General features: G+C 39.6%; 1 protein-coding gene and 1 pseudogene across 2 annotated transcripts in view; one reads left to right on the forward strand and one right to left on the reverse strand.

Annotated features, from left to right (window-relative positions):
* Window positions 1-3922: 3922 nt before the first annotated feature.
* HEATR6 (HEAT repeat containing 6) overlaps window positions 3923-25059 on the forward strand; it is a gene marked incomplete at both ends in the record, with an annotated part of 36753 nt that continues 15616 nt past the window's right edge. The window contains 9 exons of the mRNA XM_080713612.1: window positions 3923-4117; window positions 10256-10363; window positions 12284-12424; window positions 12918-13033; window positions 14356-14470; window positions 16384-16485; window positions 17826-17963; window positions 20244-20536; window positions 21613-21790. Coding sequence (XP_080569738.1) covers window positions 3923-4117; window positions 10256-10363; window positions 12284-12424; window positions 12918-13033; window positions 14356-14470; window positions 16384-16485; window positions 17826-17963; window positions 20244-20536; window positions 21613-21790 — 1386 coding nt within the window. The remainder of the gene's footprint in view (window positions 4118-10255; window positions 10364-12283; window positions 12425-12917; window positions 13034-14355; window positions 14471-16383; window positions 16486-17825; window positions 17964-20243; window positions 20537-21612; window positions 21791-25059) is intronic.
* On the reverse strand, window positions 7436-9787 carry LOC308274991 (ankyrin repeat domain-containing protein 13C-like; annotated as a pseudogene). Its single transcript has 2 exons — window positions 9751-9787; window positions 7436-9170 (listed from the first exon to the last, which is right to left on the reverse strand). The product of its transcript is annotated as an ankyrin repeat domain-containing protein 13C-like (transcript).

Raw genomic sequence — 25059 nt, forward strand, 5'->3', positions numbered from 1 at the left:
CCTGTGCTGAGCTCTGCAGAAATGACTTGGACTGTAGACCAGGGAATAAGTGTGTCAGCACCGGGTGTGGACATGTCTGTGCTTCAGACGACTGAAGACAGGTAAAAACATTAGGCCCTTACTTCCCTAAACCATCCACCAGGAGCACTGCACACTTGGCCCCCACGGAACTTTCCCAGTGTTGGGTGGGATAGAAACCTCTTCTCTCGGTAGCCTCTTATTGCTCACCCCAAGAAAAAGATGCATCCCATCACAGGATATAGTGGTTTCCAAACCTTTAAAATAATATTCTTTCCTTGTATATCCTGGAAAAAATTGAGCTATTTTTGAGAAAAATAAGATAAAAATCATCCATTATCTGTCATCTCAAAATGATATATGTTTCAAACACACAAATATTAATATGTATTTTAAGATAAAGATCTTGTGCCTATTTTAATTATTTCACTTAAAAATAGCTACTGAACAATTTTATTAGCTTTATGGTACATCCTATCGAGTTCTATACTCAGAAACCTCCACTAAATACACATTTAAGATATTTCTTATTTTTTATGTCATTACTATGGCTATCATGAATGCTAATTTGAGCATTCACTTATTAATTGCCTTGAGATAAATTAGAAGCAGTATAATGGGTGACCAAAGAATATGCTCATTTTAAGTCTTTGATGTATATTGCTATATTAATCTATGAAGATTCAGTTCTTGTAAAAAAAAAATTTCAGGGCCCTTACATGATAATTTCTTTATTTCAGTATTCATTCATTGAAAAAAGCAAAATAAAAAGCTACTCTGATTCAGTTTTGATTGTACATTAAATTGTATTAAATACAAGAGACTCATTATATACTTTTAAAACAAACCATTTGTGTTCCAAACATATCATTTACCCAATCCACCTCTAATCCTCTGGTGCTTAGGATCTTGCTGGATGCTTACAGGGGCTATGAATTTTTCAAAACTGGGAAACCATTTTCTCTTAATTGTATTCCATAAACACAGGTCCCCAAAACAGCAGTTCTCACATATAATTTTTGTCCATTTCTCAAAGAGTTATCTTAAGGGTCATCTTTCTAATAACTGCTCATCTCTTCCTGTAGTTTTCACCTGCAAAGATGTGACTGGAGCTTCTTGCCCGGGAAAAGAGATGAAAATGGGGGCCTGTGAATGGAGACTATGAGATGTATGGGGGAAGGGAAGCAAAGGTGTTTATCTTAATAAATCATCATTATTAAAGTATTCACACTACTTGAATTATTTGGGTGACGGTAATGGGTGATGGATAATGGTGAGGAAGGCACAGAGAAGAATACATGACATTTGTTGAACACTTTCTATGCAGTAAGGGTTAATTTAAATTCTCCACAAGTATTATGTAAGTTATTCTTACAAAACATCTCTTTACTCTGCTTAGTACCACCATTTCATATGTAAACATACAGTTTGGGGGAAATTAAGGAATTTGCTCAAAATCATATATCAGATAAATATCAGGGCCTATACTATAATCCCACGTCAAACCCCAAGATCTATCCATTAGAGTATGGTAATTAGGACCTTCAACTCTGAATTGCTAGGCAAGTTCTATATATATATATAGATATAGATATAGCCAGGAATGTGGCTTAGAGGTAGAATGCCCCTGGGTTCAGTCCCCAGTGACACACACACACACACACACACACACACACACACACACACACACGACTGTGAACTTGCCTAGCACTCCTTAAAGCCCCCAGTCACTCTAAAACTATTAAAATATTAAGAATAAGGAGGATTGAGACTATATAAAGAGGTTTTCTTTGAAGAGAGGCTTTGTCAAACTGGGAGTTTCCAGTCTGAGTGGTAGGCAAGTATGGAGGGGTACTACCATCTAAATTCCAGCCAATTCAAGAGGCTGGAATTCACAGGCTTCCTTGGGAGCTTGATATATTTTTCTTTCAGTTGGTGATCACCACAAAAAACGGAATGTTTATTTCCTTGGAGAAACCCCACTGCCATTCACAAGGGTATATTCTATCATAACTCATGATTGACATTGGCATACTTTAAAATACCTGGATCAAAAAATAATAATAATAATAAAATTAAAAAAATAAAATACCTGGATCACTCAGTCTTGAATAACCCTGAATGTGGGTCATGTATGTTTCAATCAACTACAAACCACACTAAACCCAGTTTCTTCCCACAGTCTCTTCATACCACCTCCATGTGACAATGGCCAGGCTTCATATCCTTCTAGCCTAGGGTACTGAACATTGTTTAAGTACCACTTGGATACTCTTGGTCTAGAACCATTATTATAGCAACCAGTTTACCTCAGGCATCTACTAGCTTAGTACAAATATAAACCTGTCAGAACCTTGCCTTGGACACGTACCACTGTACTGCAAGTACCTCATCTCTGTCTCAGGGCTTCTTTGACTATGCAACAGGGGACTCCTGTAGGAACCACATCACACTAATGCATGCTTACCTGAAAAACTAGTGCCTGATGAGGCAATGATTGACAACAGAGGCCAAAAGCTGGCAAATATATGCTTCCCCCTTCTAGTTCTCAGGAAGGGGTTCTGAGAGCATTCCATAAGATTTCTCAGAAGCTCCCAAGGATTGAACAAACACGCCTTATAATAGCCAACTCAATAGAACATATTAGTACTGATTCTCCTTCCTTGTTTATTCCTGAATAAATCATTCACATATCAACCTTGTCTGAAACTCAGCTTTCAGGGAACCCCAACTAAAATATCCAGTGACTAGATTTCACTTTTTTTTCTTCTCAAAATGCTTGGATAGTATCACAAAAAACACATGCACGCACGCACACACACACACACACACACACACACACAAATCTTTATATATAAATATACACACACACACACACATATATATATACACATATATGTTCATACATATATTGGTTATTCAACCAATAAATAAATATTTCTCCCCAAAGAAATCCAAAGTCTTCAGAGAACTAGCTCTAGTAAAGCACTGTCTCAATTTTCACTACTGGACAGATTATTTTATTCTCAGGATAAAACACATATGATCAGATGACTTCAAGATTTTTTTCCCTACAAGTCCCTTATATTTGCAAACCTCAAAGTTCCTAGAGATGGTTTTCCCATTCTGCTTAAATGTGAATGTCCAGCCTTCACCTCTTGAGTGACTGAAGGCTCATCACAGCTATTAAAATGGAGACTTTATTTTCCAGCCTCTTTGTCTTCAAGGCTTCAGAAAGTGTTGGGGTGGCCAAACTCAACGAGATCACCCTGAGGCAGGTTATATTTTGCATGACTCAATTTAAACTCCACAATGATTTTTCTAGTGGGGAGAAGTACCTCATGATCCACAGAAGATTTACACTGAGAAAAGGAAACCGACCAAAGAGTGCAGCCAGGGATGATGAAAATACTGGAAGGATCATTCCATAGTTCAGATTTTAATCCCAAAGCCAGAAGCAACTGCAAGGGATACCGAGTAATGTAACCTTCATTCATGATGCTTGTGCCTGGGGAAAAGTCTGGAGCTCTAACACGAGGTAAGCGGAGTTCAAGGAGTCCTGGAACCAGCGAATTCTGCGTTTGCCGTGCACAGGAGCTTTCCTCCAATTCCAGCACGCATCTCAAACTCCAGTACTAAACAAAATGTCAGCCCTACCTAACAACCAACTTTCTGAGAAGACAAATCGAGCTCTCACTTTTCAGTCGGGGCTCAGGAGGGGTAGGAGGCGAAAAATTCTCCCGCGAATTTTCTGAGAGCTTGCAGGACATCAAGCTGAGGCGGCGCAGTAGTCATGGAAATCCCTCTGCGAAGCCGCGATGGTTCAAATAAAGCACTTCCGGAACTAGCGTGAGTAACCCGGATGTACCCCGGAAGTGTTTCCCTGCGTTCTGGCGTAAGAAAAATGGCGGCGGCGCAAGTTGCCGGCTCACTGGCTTGCGGGCCGCCGCGGGAGCCGAGCAATGGGTTCCACCGCCTGTCAGCCAGACTCCGCGCCCTGCGCCCGGACGACAGCAGCTCCGCCCGCACCGAGATCCACCTGCTCTTTGACCAGCTCATCTCCGAGAACTACCGCGAGGACGGCGGCGTGGCCCCCGAGGTAGGCGGAGGCCGGGAGCTGCTGCCGGACCGCGCCCTCCCGGAACCCGGCGGGTCGCTCCCGCGGCCTCTCCAAGATGTTCCCACCCCCGCCCTAGTGACTTAGTTCCCCGTTGCCCTGCGCCCTCTGACCGTGGCTCTCGGAAGCCTGCGGCTCTTGGCCAACTTTGCATCTTTCAGACCCCAAGCTGATGACTTCTGCTTTTTACACTCCAGCTGTCATTTCTGGTACCACCTTCCTGTCCCCACGCCTCATTTTCTTTCTGTGCATCCACAACACTTTTGTAGCTAAAATTCATTACTGTTGCTTACTGAGTAGTGTACTTTACCGTGGACCGTTCCAGGAATCTTAGAACGTGGATATTAGGTCTTTTTCACAGATGAAAAATCTGAAACGCTTCAGGATTCGGTATCACACTGTTGGCAAAAGGCAGAGCTAGATCGGAGGCTAAGTCTGTCTCAAAGCCCCAGTATTTTCTGTCCTGACACAGAAGTCTCTTCTCCTCTCCCTTCCTTAGAAGTTCTTTTTCATTGCCTGAGAAAGCCTGATTCGTATACATCAGACCACGGGTACCATTTATTGATTCCTAAAACTCTTGAGCCAGCCATACGACAGACTTTTGGGGCACAGAGGCACCCAAATTTTGACAGTACCTGAATATGAATATATTATTTCCACACACACGCGCGCATCCCCAACCCATCTTACCCCGAACACAGGCATGCACAGTTCACCAGTTCCCACAAGGCACAGACACCAGCTCTTTCGGTCCATACCTGTTCCCATCGCCAGTGCCCTAGGCAAGCTTGAGCACTTTCCCTGACTATTCCACTAGTCTTCACTAACTGATCTTTCAGTGCAGCCCTTCTGCCCTGTTGCCAGAAATGTCTTTTTCTTTGGTTTAAAAATAAAATCTGACTATAATAATAGGATCTTGGAAGATCTTCAAAATATATTGGTAAATGGTTGAAGCAAATTGCAGAACAGTTCATATAGTAAGAGACTAATATGGTGCTGCAGGGGGAGAGGAATTTTTAAAATGTCTATGTTTATATGTGCAAAAAAAAATCTACAAGCATTCACAACAGAATAATAGTATGCTTTACTAGAGAACGGAGTGGGATTAACAAGCCAGGAGGGCTTTTCTTTTTTTTCTTTCTAATATTGTGAAAAGTTTATTTTCATTAATTGACTTTCTATTTTTTCTACCATCATAAGAGATATTGACATTTGTTTGTTCTTTGTGATTGGAGTGAGGACATTTTGGAATGGACAATCTGTTTCTACTTTTCTTTAAAGAAAAGGTAAATCTTAAAAACAAATTCAAGTGCAGAAGTTTCAGTAGTCTTCTTACCTCCAGTGTACCCCAGCAAAAGTCACAGCTGGTAAAAAATGTATCAATTCCAGGCTACCTTTTTTTTTTTCCCCCTAATTTGTTAGCACTTAGAAAAGATCTGTAGTATATTCCTGAAAGTATACCACAGTCCTACAAAATAAGGGAGCCTGAAAGCAATAGTGGTCACTTTCTTTCAGAGTCTCAAACTTCTTAACAGCCATTGACAAGATATTTCCAGTTTCTAAGTCACTTGATGACAACCATCCCCTAATTAGGGATCAAATTATCTTCAACAAAGCTATTTCTGGGATTACTCATTTTTTTTCTTCAAAATTTACCAGACCCACATAAGGTAGTGACTAATTCTTCAATTTTTAACTATGATTATTTTTCATTATAAAATGTATTTAATAAAAGGTCAACGTATGCAATGTATGTATGGAAGATATAGTTTTAAGATGTTTATTACAAAAATTTGCTTATGGTTGATGCTTTTGAATTTTAAGTAAATCATCTTCAATAAAAGTCTCTAAACTCAAAATTATCTAAAATTCTGGGAAAAGTTTATACTAAAAGTCACTAAAAAACTTGACAGCCGGGCGTGGTAGCGCACACTTATAATCCCCGTGCTTGGGAGGCTGAGACAGGAGGATCACACGGGTTCAAGCCAGCCTCCGGTATTTAGTGAGGCTCTCAGCAACTTAGTGAGACCCTGTTTCCAAATAAAATATAAAAAAGGTCTGGGAGTATAGCCCAGAGGTAGAAAGCCTCTGGGTTCCACCCCCAGTACCACCAAAAAAAAAAAAAAAAAAAAAAAAAACTTGACAGATGCATTCTTGACAAATTCATCAGAACAGATTTTAAGAACAGTTAGCCAATAAGCTCTTTAATACATCATGATACTTTATGATTGCTATATATTACACTCTAATTCATTTTCATTCTTGAACCTTCAAACCATCTTGGAATAAATATGAAAAATTTTAAGTGCAAAATGAGGTTATCCAAAATATGTGGGTTTTTTTTAAAATTGATACCAATGATTCATATTCCACTAAAAACAAACAAAATCAGACTTAAATGCACTTATTAGGAAGCAAGTTAAAAATTTGGAATTTGTTTAAAGTGCTGAGATTTTGTAAGAGGGCTATCTTTAAGCATGCTAACCATACCTTATCATGAACATAACAAGGACTCCTAAATTCAAGTTTAGAAAATAAATAAATAAATAAATGTTCTATGAAAGGAAGGATTAGTAACAAACATTTTTTGTTAAAGAAAGAATTCAGGTAAAAACAAATAACACCACAATGAATTGCACTAAGGTACTAAAGGAGATATCTTATTCCCTGCAGAGTGAATGTTCCTTCTCAAATGTATTGCAACATATAAATTCAACTGTTTAATAGTTACCATTTGGTTCAGTCATCTATGGAAAATTGCATTCCTTCTAGTTCATTATACTGAACAAATATTCAAATTACTGAACTATACGTAATGTTACATAGTTTACATTTTATGAAAAAAACTTGAAGGAATATTTATAAATGTCACCTTGAATATAAGATGACAAGTTTAAAAGGACTTCATATCTCTTAAGACATTTAATTAATGTTAATGGTCCAGGAGTGTTTTAGATATAGATATATAGATATATTTCTATGCATATATACTTCAACAAGAAGTGTAAAAAATTTTTAAAACAAATCACAGCACTCATAGCTGCTTTACATACAAAGGTCTTAGGGTCATTAAGGTGTCAAACTATTACACTTATAATAAGTATATTCTTAAAAAGACTGAAAATGGCACATCAGGAAACGTGCTGACATTCTTATTAGACGCCCATTTCTTTATATCATTACTGATGTGTCAGTTCAACGTGTAATTCCCTTTTATTTATGGAAGCATTTGCCCGCTATCTGGATTCACTTGTGGGGTCTTTGCATTCTCTTCTTAGACAGCATCATTTCCAATGTCAGTTAAAGGTCAGGAAACCTGCTTGGATCTTCCTTGTGGTCATCGGGTATGGAAAAGATGGAGCCATCAAATTCATCATACCAAAACTCCTGAAAAGTCTCAGTGGCTGTGATCGTGGGAAACATGGGTATATCTAGTTTTACAGGAAAGCCTGGAGGGAGCTTCATCTGAACAAATTCTCTAAGCTCGTTAAAGTGCTTGAAGGGAGCTATTACCTCTAAAACATTTAATAATGACTCAATCCCTAAGGGAAATTCCTGGCTTTTGGCTATGGTGGCTTTAAAGGTTTTCTTACTCTCTTTGAACACCAATTCTCTACCCAGATGAGGAGCTTTTCCATTTTCAGCAGGTATATATTCTTCCAATGTAATAGTGTTCTGAGGAGTAGGGGTAAGGGACTGTCTTCGAAATTCTGTTCCATTATGTTTCCACCTTTGCTCAAACCCTCCATGATGGCCTTATTTCAAAGAATATCCTCTTCACTGAAATGTTCTCTTCTTTTCCTTGATTCTAAAACAAGTCCATTCACCAGATAAAAGTCTGCCAAAAAGTTTCTTACTCTTTCTTTTTTATCTTCCCGAAAAAGCCATCCAGTTTGGGCACAAGTGAAAGATATTGATTTGGTTGATAAAGTTGCAGAGTAAATATTGCTGCTCATTAAAATGTCAACTTCTTCCGTCTCCATCTCTGATTCCTCATGGTGTATTCTCTGATAAACTTTTTGTTCATTGTCTAATACTACAAAAGATTCAGAGGGTTCCGCATCCCCATTGAAAATGAAGCTTAAATCCCTTCGTTGGTACTTCATGTCAGTAAAGTCTATGAGAGTTGTGTCAAGCCTGATATTGATACCTTGTTTGTATATTTTACATGCATCAGAAGGCAGAATTGGGGAAAGTAAAGGCACCCAGCTTTGGAAATCCCAGTCACCTAGCTCTTTCAGGGCTTTTAATAATCGAGGTGGTTTTTCTTCCGCACTTTCCCTGGACTGCTGCTTAAGCTTCCTTAAAAGAGCTATAATCATCTATCTATCTCCGTAGCTGATGGCTTCCGCCAGGGGGCTCCATCCCTGAGCATTTTTCACCATTTAGCACTGTGAGTCAAAAGGAAATGGGCACATTCTGTATTTCCTAACATCACAGCAGGATGTAAAGGAGTGTTTCCGTGATTATCTTTCTGCCGATATTGTGCATGCGGATGAGAGAGGAGAGTCTCCTCACATCCCCCTTGAAGACGCACTCGTGCACGGGATGGTGTGTGGGGCAGCTGCTTCCATCTGCGACAGGGTTGGTGCCGGCCAGAAGAGCCGGGGACTGCGAGGTGGTGGTCACGGAATTGTGCAGCCTCAAGGCCGGAGCGCTGGAGGGGGTGGAGGAGGTGGGCGCGGCCTTCAGCTGCAGCCCCTGGTGATGGTTACTGAAGATCTGACAGCCTTTGCCGCCCTTGCCGGTGCCGATCCTGCCCCCGGAGAAGGTGCTGCCGAGGGCAGCCGCCGCTTCCTCATCCCGGGCTCCAGCAGGTCCCCCTCTTCTTTGCTGGGCGTGTGTTCTCTCCCCATTGAGCGGATCTTCTCTCCGGACCCCTGGGGTGGCTCCGGGAGGCTCACTGCGGGCGACTGCGCGGGCCCTATGGCGTCTAGAGCAGCGGCCAGGAGCCTCGGGTGTAGCCTGAACTCCTGGAGCGCTCCTGAGCCCGGGACGAGCACATCTCCCGCACCCGAGAGCCCGCGCCCGCTCACTGCGGGGAGCTAGAGCTCAGATGCCCGCGGCACCGGGATGCCAGTCCCCGCCACCCCAAGTCACCGCAGGCGCCGCCACTGCTTCACACCGAAAAACAGGGCACCATCATCTTCTCTCTGCTTCTCTCGTGAGCAGGGCTTTTCATTTATTTGTAAACTTTGATTTTTTTCACAAAAGTAAGTGCTGTTCCAGTCGTCTGTCTCTTTCCCTTTTCTGTCCTGGGTGTAGTCATTTAGAACTTGCACCTGCTGGTGTTTCACATCTTCAAGACTTTGCACAGTCCATTTTCTTTGCTTGTAAAAGAAAGGTTTATTTTACAAAAAGCAATGTTTTCTGATGCCTTGCCTGTCTGGCAAAGTTCTAGCCATCCTTCAGATCATTCTAGATTCTGCTGAAAAGCCACTTTCATAAGGCCTCCCTAATTATTACCCTCCCCCAAGTCTGTACTTAATTATTTCAGCACTTAATTTGCTTTAATTCTCTGTGTGCATTTCTGTCTCCCTCAGTAGATTGTGAGCTCTTTGAGGTTCAGGAAAATGTCTCTTTCACCTTTGGAGTCCAAGGACCTAGCCTACTACCTGGCACATAGTAGGTGTTCAGAGCCTTTTTATTCATTACGCATCAATGGATGTAAATTATGTGATTTGCAAATAGGTTTCTTTTTTTATAATTCCCTAATTTTACATAAAATTCATGTATTGTTTCTGATTTTTCCAGTGACATCGAAGGTTTGCTTACTCTTTTGCTTTTTTTAACTTTAGGGTGTGCTTTTATATGCTGGAAGCCTCTCTTTGGTTATTTAATTGTACTTGTTTATACATGGTAGAAACTCTGTCACTAGTTCACAAAAACCATATTGGCTGTTTTTATGTTTTAGTACATTTTATTTTTGTGCTGTTGTTTCATCTTTTTTCTACTTTCTGCCTCAAGTTTCATTCAGATGTCATCTTTCTTTATTCTTGGATATGAACATTCACTTTAATTTTTCTATTTGGCTGTGTTTTAGGGGCTTTCACTTGGCTAATGGGTATATTATATTTGTTTTGTCTTTTTTTTTTTACATATCTCTCTCTATATATATAGGATGTCAGCGCTCTTCTTGTCCAAGCTTGCCAACTGGTGCCTCTTAATCAGAATCATCTTGTCAGCAAGGTGTCTCAGCTGATCCACCATTTACTTAACAGATTACAGGTAATCATGAATGTAACTCTAAGATTCATATAATAAACTTTGAGAATGAGTATATGCCTTCGAAATACTGTATCTGTTTTAGGTGTGATAGGCTGATCTTTTGAGATACTAGGAAAGACAAGCATTTTAATACTAAATGATACAAAACCGATATAGCTCTGACCACAAAAATGATAATTTTGTACAATTCTAGAAGTTTGTCTGTTAGAAGTATTCCTTTTTGTTTTCTTCAATAAACCAATGTCATTCAGCCTTCGTTTTTTTTTTTTTTATGGGATATACACTTGACAAAGGTACATTTTAGAATTAAAATGATCCCCTACTTCTTTCCTACCAGTATTTTTCCCCCTTTCTGAAATTGCCATTTTTTGTGATGTATATACAACCTAAGAAGTAGTTTGGGGCAAGGAGACACCATGATAAAAAAGAAAAAAAAGTTATTTATATCAAGGTCTGTACTGTAGCTTCCTAGCTCTGGAACTTTTTCCAACTTGCTAAGTAAATCCACTGTCTTTTGCACATGAGTATGTGAATATGTGAATGCACTTAAGAATGCAAAACAAGTCAGTTAACATTATGTCAACTGGAGTGCTTCGGGCTGCAAGAAGCAGAAAAGCCAATTCAAAGTATCTAAACAATAGAAAAAGAACAAAGGAATTATACCACATCAAAAGTCCCAAGAGGGTAGCTGCAGAGTCTTTAACCACCAGAGGCCTACTGGCATCTCTTCATTCTTCCACTCTCAGTGTATAGTCATCCTCAGCGGCTAACTTGGCTGCCTCAGTTCTAGGCAGCCCTTGCAAAATAACTAAATAGCATTCAGCAGAAGCCAAAGAACTGTTAACTTGTGTCTCTTACTTAAGAATGAGAAAACTTAGCCAGACATGGTGGTGCACATGATCCCCAGTACTTGGGAAGCTGAAATGGGAAGATTACAGTTTCAAGAACAGCCTCAGCAAGTCGTGAGATTCTCAGCAACTTAGACCCTGTTTCAAACTAAAATAAAATAGGCCTGGGGGTGTAGCTCAGGAGGTAGAACACCCCTGAGTTCAATCCTCAGTACCTAAAAAAAAATGTTTTTAAAAGGGGAAACTTGTCCCATGAGTTATCCAGAAGACTCCCCTGATGTCTCACGGGATACTTAAGTCATATAAACCCCTCTCTAACCAGTTTCAGAGAAGGGGAATGAATGTCTTATCATAGGAGACTTAACCCAGCGGTTCGACTCTGACTGCTCATTAGAATCACCTGGAAAGCTGAAGCTGCTTAAATGATTGCACTCTAGCCACAGTGGGCTTACTCCAGGGCCTCTTGCCCTGGGCACTATTGATATTTTAGGTTAGATAGGGCCTTGTTGTAGGGGCTGTCTTGTGCATTGTAGAATATGTTTTGCATCATCCTTTGCCTCTGTGTATAAGACAGTTTAATTGGAGTAAGACATTTCAGTGGAGTGCGTCTTGTATCTGTGTATTTTTAGCTGTCACTGTCTGCTTACTTGAAGAAAAGTTACAAGGACTTTGCCAATTTTTACTTTGAGAGGAAAGACCTAATGGGGTAGAAGTGACCAGGGGGCAGGGAGGAGGCCTCTATCTTGACTGAACTTTTAGATTTTTAGCACTGATCGCTTTGACTCAGAAAAGATGGCTATACCGGGCGTGGTGGGAGGATTGCTGGTTCAGAGCCAGCCTCGCTGGCTTAAGAGACCCTGTTTCCACATAAAAAAAGTTAAAAAAGTCTGAGAGTGTAGCCCGTGGGAGTGTATCCCGGAGGTAGAAGGGCTTCCAGGAACCCCAGTACCAAAAAAAAAAAGAAAAGACGGCTATATACTCCCTCATACACACCTTATTCAGGTGAGCACACACGGCTATAAAAGGATAAAATTATTTTTAAGTTAGGTCATCTCTATTCCTCTATTGGCAGGTGGTTGTTGATGAACAGCACTTGGATTTCCTTTTGGCATACACTATTTCAGCTGTTCAGCAGTGTAGTTCCTGGACACACATGGAAATTCTTCAAGCCCTGGCAGCTCTGGTTTACTGCAATGGCTCAAAATGTCAGAAGGTATTTAAAGTGTTCTGTTTTTCCTTTGAGAGGATAGGAGCGTGGGCTGTGGAGCCAGCAGACCTTAGTTCAGGTGTCTGTCCTGCCTCTGTTGGATATGTAATCTTGAGTGATCTCTGCTGAACCCTTCTGAGCCTTGTTTGCTCTTGTGCAGAGTAATTGCTCTGAGGATGAAACGAGACAGTACTTGGCTCTGTAACTTTTAGCTCTTGCTATTATTATCATTACCCCTCATCTGTGCAGCTCTGACTCAAGAGCTTCAGCCGCTACCGAGTAATGATCCTTAGTGCTATTTTTTTTTTTTGAGGGGTAGGGGGGCATCTTTACACACCTATCTTAAAGACTTACCTAACAGTGTGTGTGTGTGTGTGTGTGTGTGTGTGTGTGTGTGTGTGTATGCACAATTGCCCTTTAGTTAAAAAACATCTAGCTAAAGAGTAATATTTTCTTAGAAGCTTTTCTTAGACCAACACTGACTAAGGTTTTGTTTTAGTACCTCCCAGACTTGCTAGGCAAGACCGGCCTCTTGATGAAGTTGAGTGACTTGGCTCAGTCTGACCCTGAAGTGAGGAGAGCTGCAGTGCATTGCATGGCAAACCTGTGTCTCAGGTATGTGGGGCCCGTCAGGTTGGTCAGTCCTGAGAAGATAGGGCCTCTGTCGGACCCTTTGGAGGTTGTTCCATCTGTGTGAAGCCAGAGCCAGCTTAGAAACAAAACCCACTTTTGCTGGGCGTGGCGGCGCACGCTTGTAATCCCTGCGCTTGGGAGGCGGAGACAGGAGGATCGCGCAGGTTTGAAGCCAGCCGCGCTGGCATAAGAGACCCTGTTTCCACATAAAAAAGTATTAAAAAATAAGTCTGGGAGTGTAGCCTGGAGGTAGAAGGGCTTCCAGGAACCTCAGTACCGCCAAAGAAAAAAAAAAGAAAGAAACAAAACCCACTTTGTATTTCCCATGTAATCTAATAAGGCCATCATTAACTAAAGAAACAAAGGGGAAAAATATACACTAAAAGTGACACTATGTCATGGTTTTGTTTTCTATTGGTATAAATTCTAGCCATATTAATTCTTCTAGAAGGGTGTGTTCATGCCATTCTCAGCTCTGGTGAGATTTATTTGTCAAGGCCAGTTTCTTCTAAGAAGAGGAAGTCAATCCGCAATACACTGTAGGAAATGAGCAGCTCATATGTGGGAACCTAAGACAGAAGGATAGCAGTTTAGAGGCCAGCCTCAGAAACTTAGGGAGACCCTGTTTCAAAGTAAAATATAAAAAGGGCCTGGAGGTTTAGTTTAGAGGCAAAATGCCTGGGTTCAATCCCTAGTACCAAGAGAGAGAGAGAGAGAGAGAGAGAGAGAGAGAGAGAGAGAGAGAGAATGAGCAGCACAAACTTACTTCTGTGTAACACAGTGTTACCCGGTGGTTCTGTTGTGTGATTCTAACTTGACAGGATCTGTCTGCATTATTTCTCTCTTAGAACTGAAAAGTAGAACTAAAACTTTCTCCATCGCTGGGTGTGGTGGCGCACGCTTGTAATCCCGGCACTTGGGAGGCTGAGACAGGAGGATCGCACAGGTTCGAAGCCAGCCTCAGCTACTTAGTGAGGCTCTCAGCAACTCAGTGAGATCCTGTTTCCAAATAAAATAGAAAATAGGTCTGGGAGTATAGCCTGGAGGTAGAAAGCCTCTTCAAACAAACAAACAAACAAACAAACAAAAACTTTCTCCATACTTCTTCACTACAAAATTTTGTAACTTTTCCTTGTGGAAACCACTCTTTTCCTTTAATTAACCAAAGGGCACAATTTTCCATACTACAAATGCATTCAAGGGTATGTTCAACTCATTAGTTTGAATTGCTATTTTTAATTCTTACTTTGCAATCCATAGGAGACCATTTGAGTTGTTTTTTTTTTTCCCTGTTTGCATTTTAGTGTGCCAGGACAGCCCTACTTGGAGGAGCCCTACCAAAATATCTGCTTCCAAACTTTCTTGACCACTTTACAGACTCCAAAATCATCTGACATGGATGATATAACATTTTGCATGGTAAGTAGGATTACCACTAATATTATGAATGTTGTAGATCTGGACGAAGCAAGAGTAGAGCAGAGGCTATTATACGAGTATAATTTGGCTATTATATTCATTTTGTCTAGAGATATATACATATATACCTATATATTTATACATATATAAATGGAATATTTAGAAGCCAAAAAGACTGAAGTCATACCTTTGGGTTGAAATTACAAGAAACTGTTTTTGTTGGTTTTGTTTTGTGATTCTAGGTTTTTAAAGAAAACTATCTTAGCTGAGCATGGTAGCACATCCCTGTAATCCCAGTACTTGAAAGGCTGAGATAGAACGATCATAGATTTGATGCCGGCCTCAGCAACTTAGCAAGACTATCAGCAACTCAGTCTTAGTGAGACCTTATTTCAAATTAAAAATAAAATACTGTTGGGGGTGTAGCTTAGAGGTAGAATGCCCTTTGTTCGATCTCTAGTACCACAAAAAAAAAAAAGTTTTCCTGCACTATTTTACTACTTTTTACAAGATTCTAATGCAAATACAATTTATTAATATATAGTAATTGTATATTAATATATAATTATTATATATCATATATGATATATAATAATTATATATTAATATATATTGTGTGTATATGTGTATTATGCTTGGGATTGAATCCAGGGGCATTCTACCTTCAAGCTAAACTCCCAGCCCAATTTTTGTTTGTTTTTGTTTTTTTGGTACTGGAGATGGAACCCAGGGGCATTCTATCTCCAAGCTGTACCACAGCCCTATTTTGTATTCTGTATTTTGAAACAGGGTCTCACTGAGTTGCAAAGGACGTCATTAAGTAGCTGAGGCTGGCTACAAACCGAGATCCTTCTGTCTCAGCCTCCCCAAATGCTGGGATTACAAGTGTGCACCACCAGGCCTGGCTAACATGTTTTCAGTTCAGAGTAACACATGGATACATTTCAGATCCAAGATAGTGAACATTCCTTATAGTTTCTTGCTCAGATATAACTGCTGGAGATCATGTGTTTTTTTGTGCCTCGGATTTTTTTTCTATATATGAATGGATATATTTATTATTTTTAAGTGGAATCATATTTAACATGCTGTTTTACAACTTTCTGGTTTTTTAAATTGTAATGTCTCTTGGACATCTTCTCAGTACCTATTAATATACCTTGTGCTTTCTAAGTGGAGATCTTGGCCATATTACTTAACTTTTTGAAGCCTCCATGTTCATTACTAAAGTGCTTATGTAACTACATTGCAGGGTTCCTATGAGAAGTATATAAAATAAAACATTTAAAGTGCTTAACAAATCATCTGCAATTATTGTTATTGAGTTTCATTTAACAGGTTAGATTTTTATGTGATTATCATAACTGATGAAAATTTGCCTCTTTAAGTTTTTCCAAATTTCAAACAAGGCTACAGTTTGCATCCTCCCTTCTAGGGAGTATTTTTGAGGGACATAATCCTAGAAATGAGATTACTGAGTCAAGAAATCAATCTTGATCAGAATTGCCCTCCAGAATTCACATTTTTGTCAGTGATCATCTCCTCCCACATCTGTGCCTTTGCCTTTAAGAGCTGCTGAGGTTGCCTACTTGGGAGCTTCCCTGCTTCTGGTCTCTGCTGCCTCTTTCCATGATCACGTTCCTCCCACTGAGTCTCTTTGGGCTTCTTTTGTTTTCCTTGCTCACCATGTGTGCATGCTGGTTTATAAGCATGTACAGTAAGACCACTCACTAACGCAAGTGGTTTCTCACGTCTCTTCTCTGGATCCTTACCCTTTTTTGTAAGGGTGCACCAAAGGTCTTTTAACTTATCAAGAGGTATTTTATTTTCCATCTTAAGTGGTACTAAAGACTTGATCCTTGGACAACCAAATTTTATTCTGCTTTCTAATTCCATCTTCTTTTTTCCTGTAGTTGTTACAGAATGCATTAAAAGGCATACAGTCACTTCTGAATGGGAAGAAAAAGAAACTAACACAGACCGATGAGCTTGGCGCTCTTCTGGCTGTGCTCAAGGTAAGGCAAGTCTTCATTATGATCAGTGTGTTTTCTATTTAAACCCCAGCTGTGGTACCACTTTACATCATTTTTCTAAGGCTAACTTTAAGCCATTAAAATTTGTGTAATTTTAGAAGAAAAATAAAATGTTCATATTCAAGCATACTTAAAATTAAAAACAAAAAATAATGTCTTTTCAATAAATGTATCAGAATTTAAAAATTACCTTTGACTCTTAGGAAGGAATAGATTGTGAGATATGATCTGTAGATACTTTAGTTATATTGAGTCTGCTTTTACCTGTTTGTACTTGAGAAAAGAGCCAGGGCTCCTCTTTGGGTCCTCTACCCCGTCGTCGCAGGCTGCTGCCATCAGCTTCCCAGCCTGCCAGGTGTGGGTTCACTTTAGACACAAGAGAGTAAAGGACTGTGCTCACTTCAGTCAGTGCCACGTTTGACAGTCTAGCTGAATCGCAGCTGAGATTCTAATTGTTTCCCTGTGCCATTTCTCTTCATCCCAAATCAAATAGAGAAAAGTAGCTATATTTGGAGACAGAGGACTACATAAAAAGGATAAACTAGTTATAAAAATTATACATAAATAAAATAATTGGATAAACATTACTGTAATAATTCAGTAAATAAAAGCATTAAAACCAGATGTAATCTGATGTGGCCAAAGCAGATCCAACTGGAAGGTAGATGAAATTAAAATTTTTTTTAGCCAGATGTGGTGGTGCACGCTTGTAATCCCAGCGCTTGGGAGGCTGAGACAGGAGGATCATGCAGGTTCGAAGCCAGCCTCAGCTACTTAGTGAGGCTCTCAGCAACTCAGTGAGACCCTGTTTCCAAATAAAATATAAAATAGGTCTGAGAGTATAACCCGGAGGTAGAAAGCCTCTGGGTTCCACCCCCAGTACCACCAAAAAAAAAAAAAAAAAATTTTTTTCTTTAATCCCTAAATCTTCAAGGTAAATATTTTCTGTTCCATTTTATTCTTTAATAGTCTTTTAAAGCCGGGCAAAGTGTCACACGCTCGTAATCCCAGCCCTTGGGAGGCTGAGACAGGAGGATCACACAGGTTCGAAGCCAGCCTCAGCTACTTAGTGAGGCTCTCACCAACTTAGTGAGATCCTGTTTCCAGCTAAAATATAAAATAGGTCTGGGAGTGTAGCCTGGAGGTAGAAGGCCCCTGGGTTCCATCCCCAGTAACACATACACACACACACACACACACACACACACACACACACACACACTGTCTTTTAAACATTATCCTGTTTGTGTTCTGATCCAGGGCTTGGTAAATATTTCCTGATTTATGTTTGTGTGGGTTTTTTCCTTCTTCATCACTATTAGAAAACCATGTTTCATGGACTCCCTGGACTGAACATAGAGATGCCCATGGTACTATACCCAACTCCACTTCCTCAGTATGATGGGCGGCCACCTGTCAAACCACAGCAGTCAGAATCCAGTGCTTCTCGACCAACAATGGTACATTTGTGTCTATTTAAATTTTAGTTGTGGACTTCTTTAAATAGCTTGCTATGTGTCTTTTATAATTTGTATTGCTACTGCCCCAAAAGACCATCTTGAATTTTATTTCACTTTAGGGTAGTTAGCACAGTAAATTTAAATTTATCAGACCACTGATAACACCAATTAAAGCACATTATGCTTCTGAGAGGTCTAAGCAGTATAACGACTACAAAAATGAGCAATTACTTTACATCCCTTATCAAGCATCCTCATCCCCAGAGTTCTGGTCTCTATCACAACTACCAACTTTGTCATCATAATGCAAAAGCAGCCAGAGATGTACAGTGTAAAAGGATAAGCTTGACTGTATTCTGGTAAAACTTTACACTAACAGGCTGTGGGCTGGGTTGATTTTGGCCTTGAGCCATAATTTGGTAGCCCTCTTCTAAACCACTAAAAGCCCATTTACAGCTGGGCGTGGTAGCACACGACTTTAATTCCAGTACCTGGGATTCTGAGACAGGAGGATTGTGGGTTCGTCAACAGCCTCAGTTACTTAATGAGGCTCTCCGAAACTTAGTGAGACCCTGTTTCAAAATAAAGAATAAAGAATCGGGCTGGGAGTGTGGCTCGGAGGTAGAAAGCCCCTGGGTTCAATTCCTAGTACTTCAAAAAAAAAAGAAAAATGCCCATTACAGTCAGCTCACTATCTCCACCTTCCATTTCCCAGCCTTCCCAGGTAAGTGCTGTCTCCTTCATGTTTCTGTTGGAGGGCCTGGAGCATACAGATGAGTGGCAAAGATTTCACATCCAAAAGTATAATACCTGAGTTTTAAAAATGCTTCAAATTAGCCAGGCATGGTGGTGCATGCCTGTAATCCCAGTACGTGAGAGGCTGAGACAGGAGGATTGCAGGTTTGCAGTCAGCCACAGCTACTTAGTGAGACCCTGTTTAAAAATAAAGAATAAAATATAGGACTGAGGGTGTAACTCAGAAGTAGAATGCCCCTGGGTTCAATCCCCAGTGCCACTAATATATATATATATATATATATATATATATATATATATGAATGAATAAATAAATAAATGAATTCTTAAATTTAGAACTCCTTTTACTCATTCACTTATTCAATATTTACCAAGCATCTGCTATATCCCAGGCATTGCATTAAGGATTCAGACACTGGCTGTTCTTCAAAGTTTGGGAGAGAAGTCAAAGATGGATAAACAACTGTATTATGTAATATTATGATTTCTTTCATCTAAATATTCATGGATACTGAGGTCACACATTCAGGGTACCCAGTCCAAATGGAAAAGGCAGAGGGAGCTTTTCAAAAGATATAATGGCTAAGCTGACACTCAGGGAGGAATAATAGTACAGAAGGAGAGGAAAGAGTTTTATTCTGAGGGAACAGACGTACATCAATAGAGAGCATAAACATATGTATATCCTGTGTGTTAACCAGTAGGGCTAGGGTTTCAAGTGCATGGAAGGGAACGGTGAGCAAATGTGTGGCAGAAACCGATCATAGGATCTTATAAAGTATGCTGAGAAGTTTGGGTGTTTATCTTATAAGTGATGGAAGAATCTTAGATAGCAGAATACTATGATTGGATTTGCATCTTAGAAAAACCAGTGTGATGGCCAAGTGAGGGACTTTGAGAACGCAGAGAAAGGCAGAGTAGAGAGACATTTAAATATCAGAAAGAATAAAGTAGGGGAAAGAAAGAAACTAGCTTTTACCAAATTAAGTACTACTCCACAGCCCCAAGGCCCTAGAACGTGTGCTGCGCATGATAGGTCACCATCTCATGTATGAATCTAGAGTGGTACTAGCTATGTAGCTCACTTGGGAAAACTAAGACAATAGGTGCTAACGGTGTTTTCCATGTGCTTTAGTTTTCTTGAGAAGGCCGAATGCTTTCATGATAGCTGTGTAAGTAGATGGTATTAGCCCCGTGTATACAGATACGGAAGGTAAGCTTAGAGAGGCTAAACAATTGGCCCAGAGTCACAGAGGGAGAATTTAACCGCGACCACGTTTTGCTCTGTCCCATGGACTCCATGCCTAATGTTTTGCAGTCAGAATGGTGTGTGTGCTCTCTTGGCATTTTGCCAGATGTGTAGGGATTAAATAAGTGTCACCTTTTTTTTTCTTCCTCCTCTTCTTTCTTCAAATCACATATCAGGAACCTCTTTAGTCAAATGAGGAAAAACTAATAATTCAGTTGAATTATTTTGAAATAGCTATCATATGTGTGCATGTCTTTATTTGTTCCTAAAATCAGAATAAAAAGAAAAAATACAAATTAAAATCGAAGAAAACCCAGCAAGGTGAGGAGGAAGAAGAAGAATCTGGTGGTGAAACGGAAGTGGACACCAGCACAGGCAGAGTGAACGTGCATGAAAGGAACAGTTGGTGCTCCTCCTCCCCTGGCGCCCAGAGTTCATCTAGAGATGGAGGTGGCGCTGCAGGAAAAGAGCGCGACCCCTTACCCCTCACTTCCTCCAGCTGGAAAAAGGTCAGCAGTAGTGAGTCAGACTATTCAGATGCCGAAGGAGACTTGCAGGGTAAAATGAGGTAGCAGTATTTTGTTATATTTTTGGACCTTGTACCCTAATTTGCATGTAAATTTATAACTTTGCTTAAAAACCTGATTGTCATTAATGATTAAACAAAGATTCTCGTATATATGGAGCTTTGCATTACTCTGAGCATGCTTTGTTTTTTGAGATCTGCCGTTGTATATGTTCTCTCCCTGGAATGTTTTTCTCTTCATTTTTTTTTAACTTTTATCTTATTAGCCACTGCTTATCTTCAAAATAAGTACAAAAAGCATATTCTCTGGGAAGCCTTCTTCACTCCTCCTTCCTCCCCACAATTCTAGCTTAGGTTCCTCTTCTATGTGACTCTTCTTCAGAATGTCTTAAAGTTATATCTTGAGCTACGCATCACTGCCACCAATAACTTGGGAAAGACAGGGGCTGTGTATATGTCTTCCAGCCATCATTTAATGCCTGGCACCTACACAAAATCACTGAGGGAAATATTTGTTGAATAGATAAATGTATTTTATATCTAATACTAGGAATGAAATCTACAGTGTTTAATGTTTAATACTAATGAAATCTACAGTATTTCGTATCTAATACTAATTTCCTAACATCAAAATATTACCCTCTTATTCTCTGTCTAGTTATGGGGTTTTGTTAGCCTTGATACCTTGTTATATAAGCAAATTGACTTAACATGTTTTTTGTTTTTTGTTTTTTTTTTTTGTTTTTTGTTTTTTGTTTTTTTTTTTTTTTGGTGGTACTGGGGTTCCTGGAAGCCCTTCTACCTCCGGGCTACACTCCCAGACCTATTTTTACATTTTTTATTTGGAAACAGGGTCTCCTAAGCCAGCGCACGTGGCTGGCTTCAAACCTGCACGATCCTCCTGTCTCTGCCTCCCAAGTGCGGGGATTACAAGCGTGCGCCATTATGCCCGGCTGATCATATTTTTTAAAAAGGTTTTTTAATATCCTGATAACATCTTTAGGGATTATTCAGTATGCTTAATTTCTCAGTGTATCATTTGAATTGGCTGAAATAAATAGCATTTCATGTTTACATTTTTTAAAAACTTTTTTTCTTCCTTATTTTGGATATGACAGGTCGTACCAAGCCAAAGTTCGACAAGGAGCATTAGCTTGTTTTCTTTCTACTATAAAGTCAATAGAAAAAAAAGTTCTTTATGGCTACTGGTCAGCCTTTGTTCCTGATAAACCTGAGCTGGGAAGCCCACAGTCAGTGTCCTTAATGACTCTTACATTGAAAGATCCTTCTCCAAAGGTAAGAGCACTTAAAAGTCAAAGCTGTATAAGCATCATGAAAGTCCTACAAAAATGGAAAAATGAGCCATCTTTATTAATAAGAATGAAAATAGTGAAAGAAGAAATAATTAGAATCAGTTCAGTGTAATGGCAAGTGAAATGATTGTACACAAGAGATTTTTTTCTATCAGATATTGGCTTGGAAGGGTTAAGTTGTGTGGTGGTTATTAGCTACAGTGAAGCCTAAGCATTCCTCTACAGACTGTCCAGAATATAATTAGTTTTCCACCAAGACACATGCTGGGAAAAGATGTCACAGTGTATGATATTAGTGAAGAAAGATTCTTAAAAAGACTTTTAGAAAATTATGAAAAAAATTAAAGCAAGTATAGCAGAACACTTTCCAATGAGAAATGGGTAGAAGAAAAAGTGATTGGACTCTTTCAGTCATAACTCCAGTAATAGACAGAGGTTACTTTCAGGAAACTGGGACTTGAAATACTAGAGTGGTACAGTGGATAATTGGAAATAAGAAAACCTAAAAATTTCCTGATTTCCCCCCCCCCAATGGTACTGGGACTTGAACCCAGGGTATTCTACTTCTGAGCTACACACCAATCCTATTTTATTTTGAAATGGGATCTTGCTAAGTTGCTGAGGCTGACCTCAAACCTGTAATCCTCCTGTTTCTGCTTCCCAAACAACTAGGATTATAGATATGCACGACCACACTTGGCTTAGAAATTTCTTTTAGGATATGCTAATATGCTGGTACTTGGTAAATAGTTGTTTACATATTGGAAATATGTTTCAAGAAAGCACATTTTATGTTTCCAGAAAGGACAGAAAATTATCAATAAAAATACTCAAGACTAATGTCAGAATTTCTCCTATGTGATTTCCTCAGGTGTTATAAAGGCATATCTTGAAGATACATTATCATGACTTGGGTCTAAGAAATAAACAATAGGGCAGGACTTTCTCTTGGCACTTTGAGAATTACCCTGATTTTCAAATTCCATGATAAATTTTTATTTGTCTTTGAGATAACAATGAAAATGGAAACAAATCAAAATCTAGATAATAAGCCGGGTGTGGTGGCACACACTTAGTAATCCCAGCATTCAAGAGGCTGAGACTGGAGTATTGTGGTTCAAGGACAGCCTCAGCTACTTAGTGAGGCCCTTTGCAACTTAGTGAGACACTGTTTCAAAATAAAGAATAAAAAATAGGGCAGGAGGTGTAGCCTGGTGGTCAAATGCCTTTGAGTTCCATCCCCAGACTCACATACACACAAAAAAAGTCTAGATAATAGCATCACTTGAAAAGAAAATGAAAGCTTAAAGTTTTTAACTCTTATGGGAAGGAAAGTAACCAGTTTGGCATTTTGTTTTGTTTTAATGTAGCCAACTAGAAACAGTTAACTTTACTTGGATATCTCCAAATCTTCCAGCCCTGACAGTGTTCACAAGACTCCACTTAAAAGACAACCAACCTAGCCGGGCGTGGTGGTGCACGCTTGTAATCCCAGTGCTTGGGAGGCTGAGACAGGAGGATCACACAGGTTCAAAGCCAGCCTCAGCTACTTAGTGAGGCTCTCAGCAACTTAGTGAGACCCTGTTTCCAAATAAAGTATAAAATAGGTTTGGGAGCATAGCCCAGAGGTAGAAAACCCCCTGGGTTCCACCCCCAGTGCCACATACACACACAAAAAAAGACAACCAACTTTGAGTCAATAAAATTGACCCTGAAACATGTGAATAATAATTAGTACTTGGAATTGCGTATATTGATCTGTGATACATGTGTGAGGCCATGGGTTCTATCTGCAGCACTTAAAAAAAATAAAAATTGGACAAAGCCAAAGAAGAGAATAGCCTTGTGCCCTGTATGGAAACCTCAATAGTCCCCACTCCCTGCAGGGCCATTTTTTTTTTATCACTTCAGAAGTATTCTGAGATATACATACAAAGAAAGGAAAGAAGATTGACCAAGCTACCTTAGCATACATTTCTGCTATATTCTTATGTTAAAAAAAAAAAAAAAAAGGAGGAAAGGGCTTCTCTGTTTTATAAGCTTTTGTCAGGGCTTAATGTCCAAGGAAACTTCGAGCTAGTAAAGGCACACTGCCATTTATAGAATTGAAAAGTCTTTCATTCATCATTGTAAATAGATAATAAAAATCGAAAAAAATGAGCTTTCTGGAAAGTTGCTCCTTTTATGATTTGCTTGCACATCAGTAATTTCTGCTGAGGGTGCTGATTAGAAATGGTAAAAGGGGTATTAAATGTTGTAAGAATAAATGAAGCAAAACCTAAACCAGATTCAGAATCATAGGTAACAGTTTTCAGTTAGCAAAGATACATTGAACAAGATTGAAAGTAAGTTAACTCAGAACTATGAAAAGTATAATCTGATATAGTATCAAAGTTTTATGTAGACTTTATCTCTCAGTGGGGAAAATCACCAATTTCAATGATCTTTCTTTTGTTTTCATCTGTGATAATCATGGGTGTTTTCCCCCTTAGGATACCAAAATTAATTGAACTGAAGTTTCTTAACTTTTTTGAATTTTATTTGGATTATGAACTGCTGGAATTGTGACTTTTAATTACCTTCTAAAGAAAGAAAGGTTTTTATTTGGGCATAGTGGTACAGTCTTGTAATCCCAGCATTTGGGAGGCTGAGACAGGAGAATCATGGTTCGAGGACAGCCTCAGCTACTTAGTGAGGCCCTTTGAAACTCAGTGAGACCCTGTTTCAAAAAATAAAAAGACTAAAAAATAGGGCTGGGGTTGTATCTTGGAGGTAGAATGCCCCTGGCTCCCTGGCTTCCATCCCCATCCCCAGTACCGAAGAAGAAGAAGAAGAAGAAGGAGAAGGAGAAGGAGAGGGAGAAGGAGAGGGAGAGGGAGGGGGAGGGGGAGGGGGAGGGGGTGGGGGTTTAACATACATCTTTTTCAGTATTCCAGTGAGCTGAGCAGTTCCAACTCTGACCCATAATCAAACCAAGTCTTGCCTACCACCTGTTTTGTATGACCTGTTAGCTGAGAATGGTTTTTACACTGTAAAGTGTTTAATCATCAAGTGTTTTATAAGTGTCTTAATCAGAAGAATAAAATTTCATGATATGTCTATACTATGTGGAGTTCAGATTTCATTGTAAGTAAAGTTTATTGGAACACAGCTCATTTATTCCTTTACACACTGTGCTACCAGAGCAGACTTGAGTGGTTGTGTCAGAGACACTAGGGCTGCTGGCCTTTTCCAGACAAAATTAAACAGCTC

This window comes from Muscardinus avellanarius (genome assembly GCF_963383645.1).
Source record: "Muscardinus avellanarius genome assembly, chromosome: 16".
Taxonomy (NCBI): Eukaryota; Metazoa; Chordata; class Mammalia; order Rodentia; family Gliridae; genus Muscardinus; species Muscardinus avellanarius.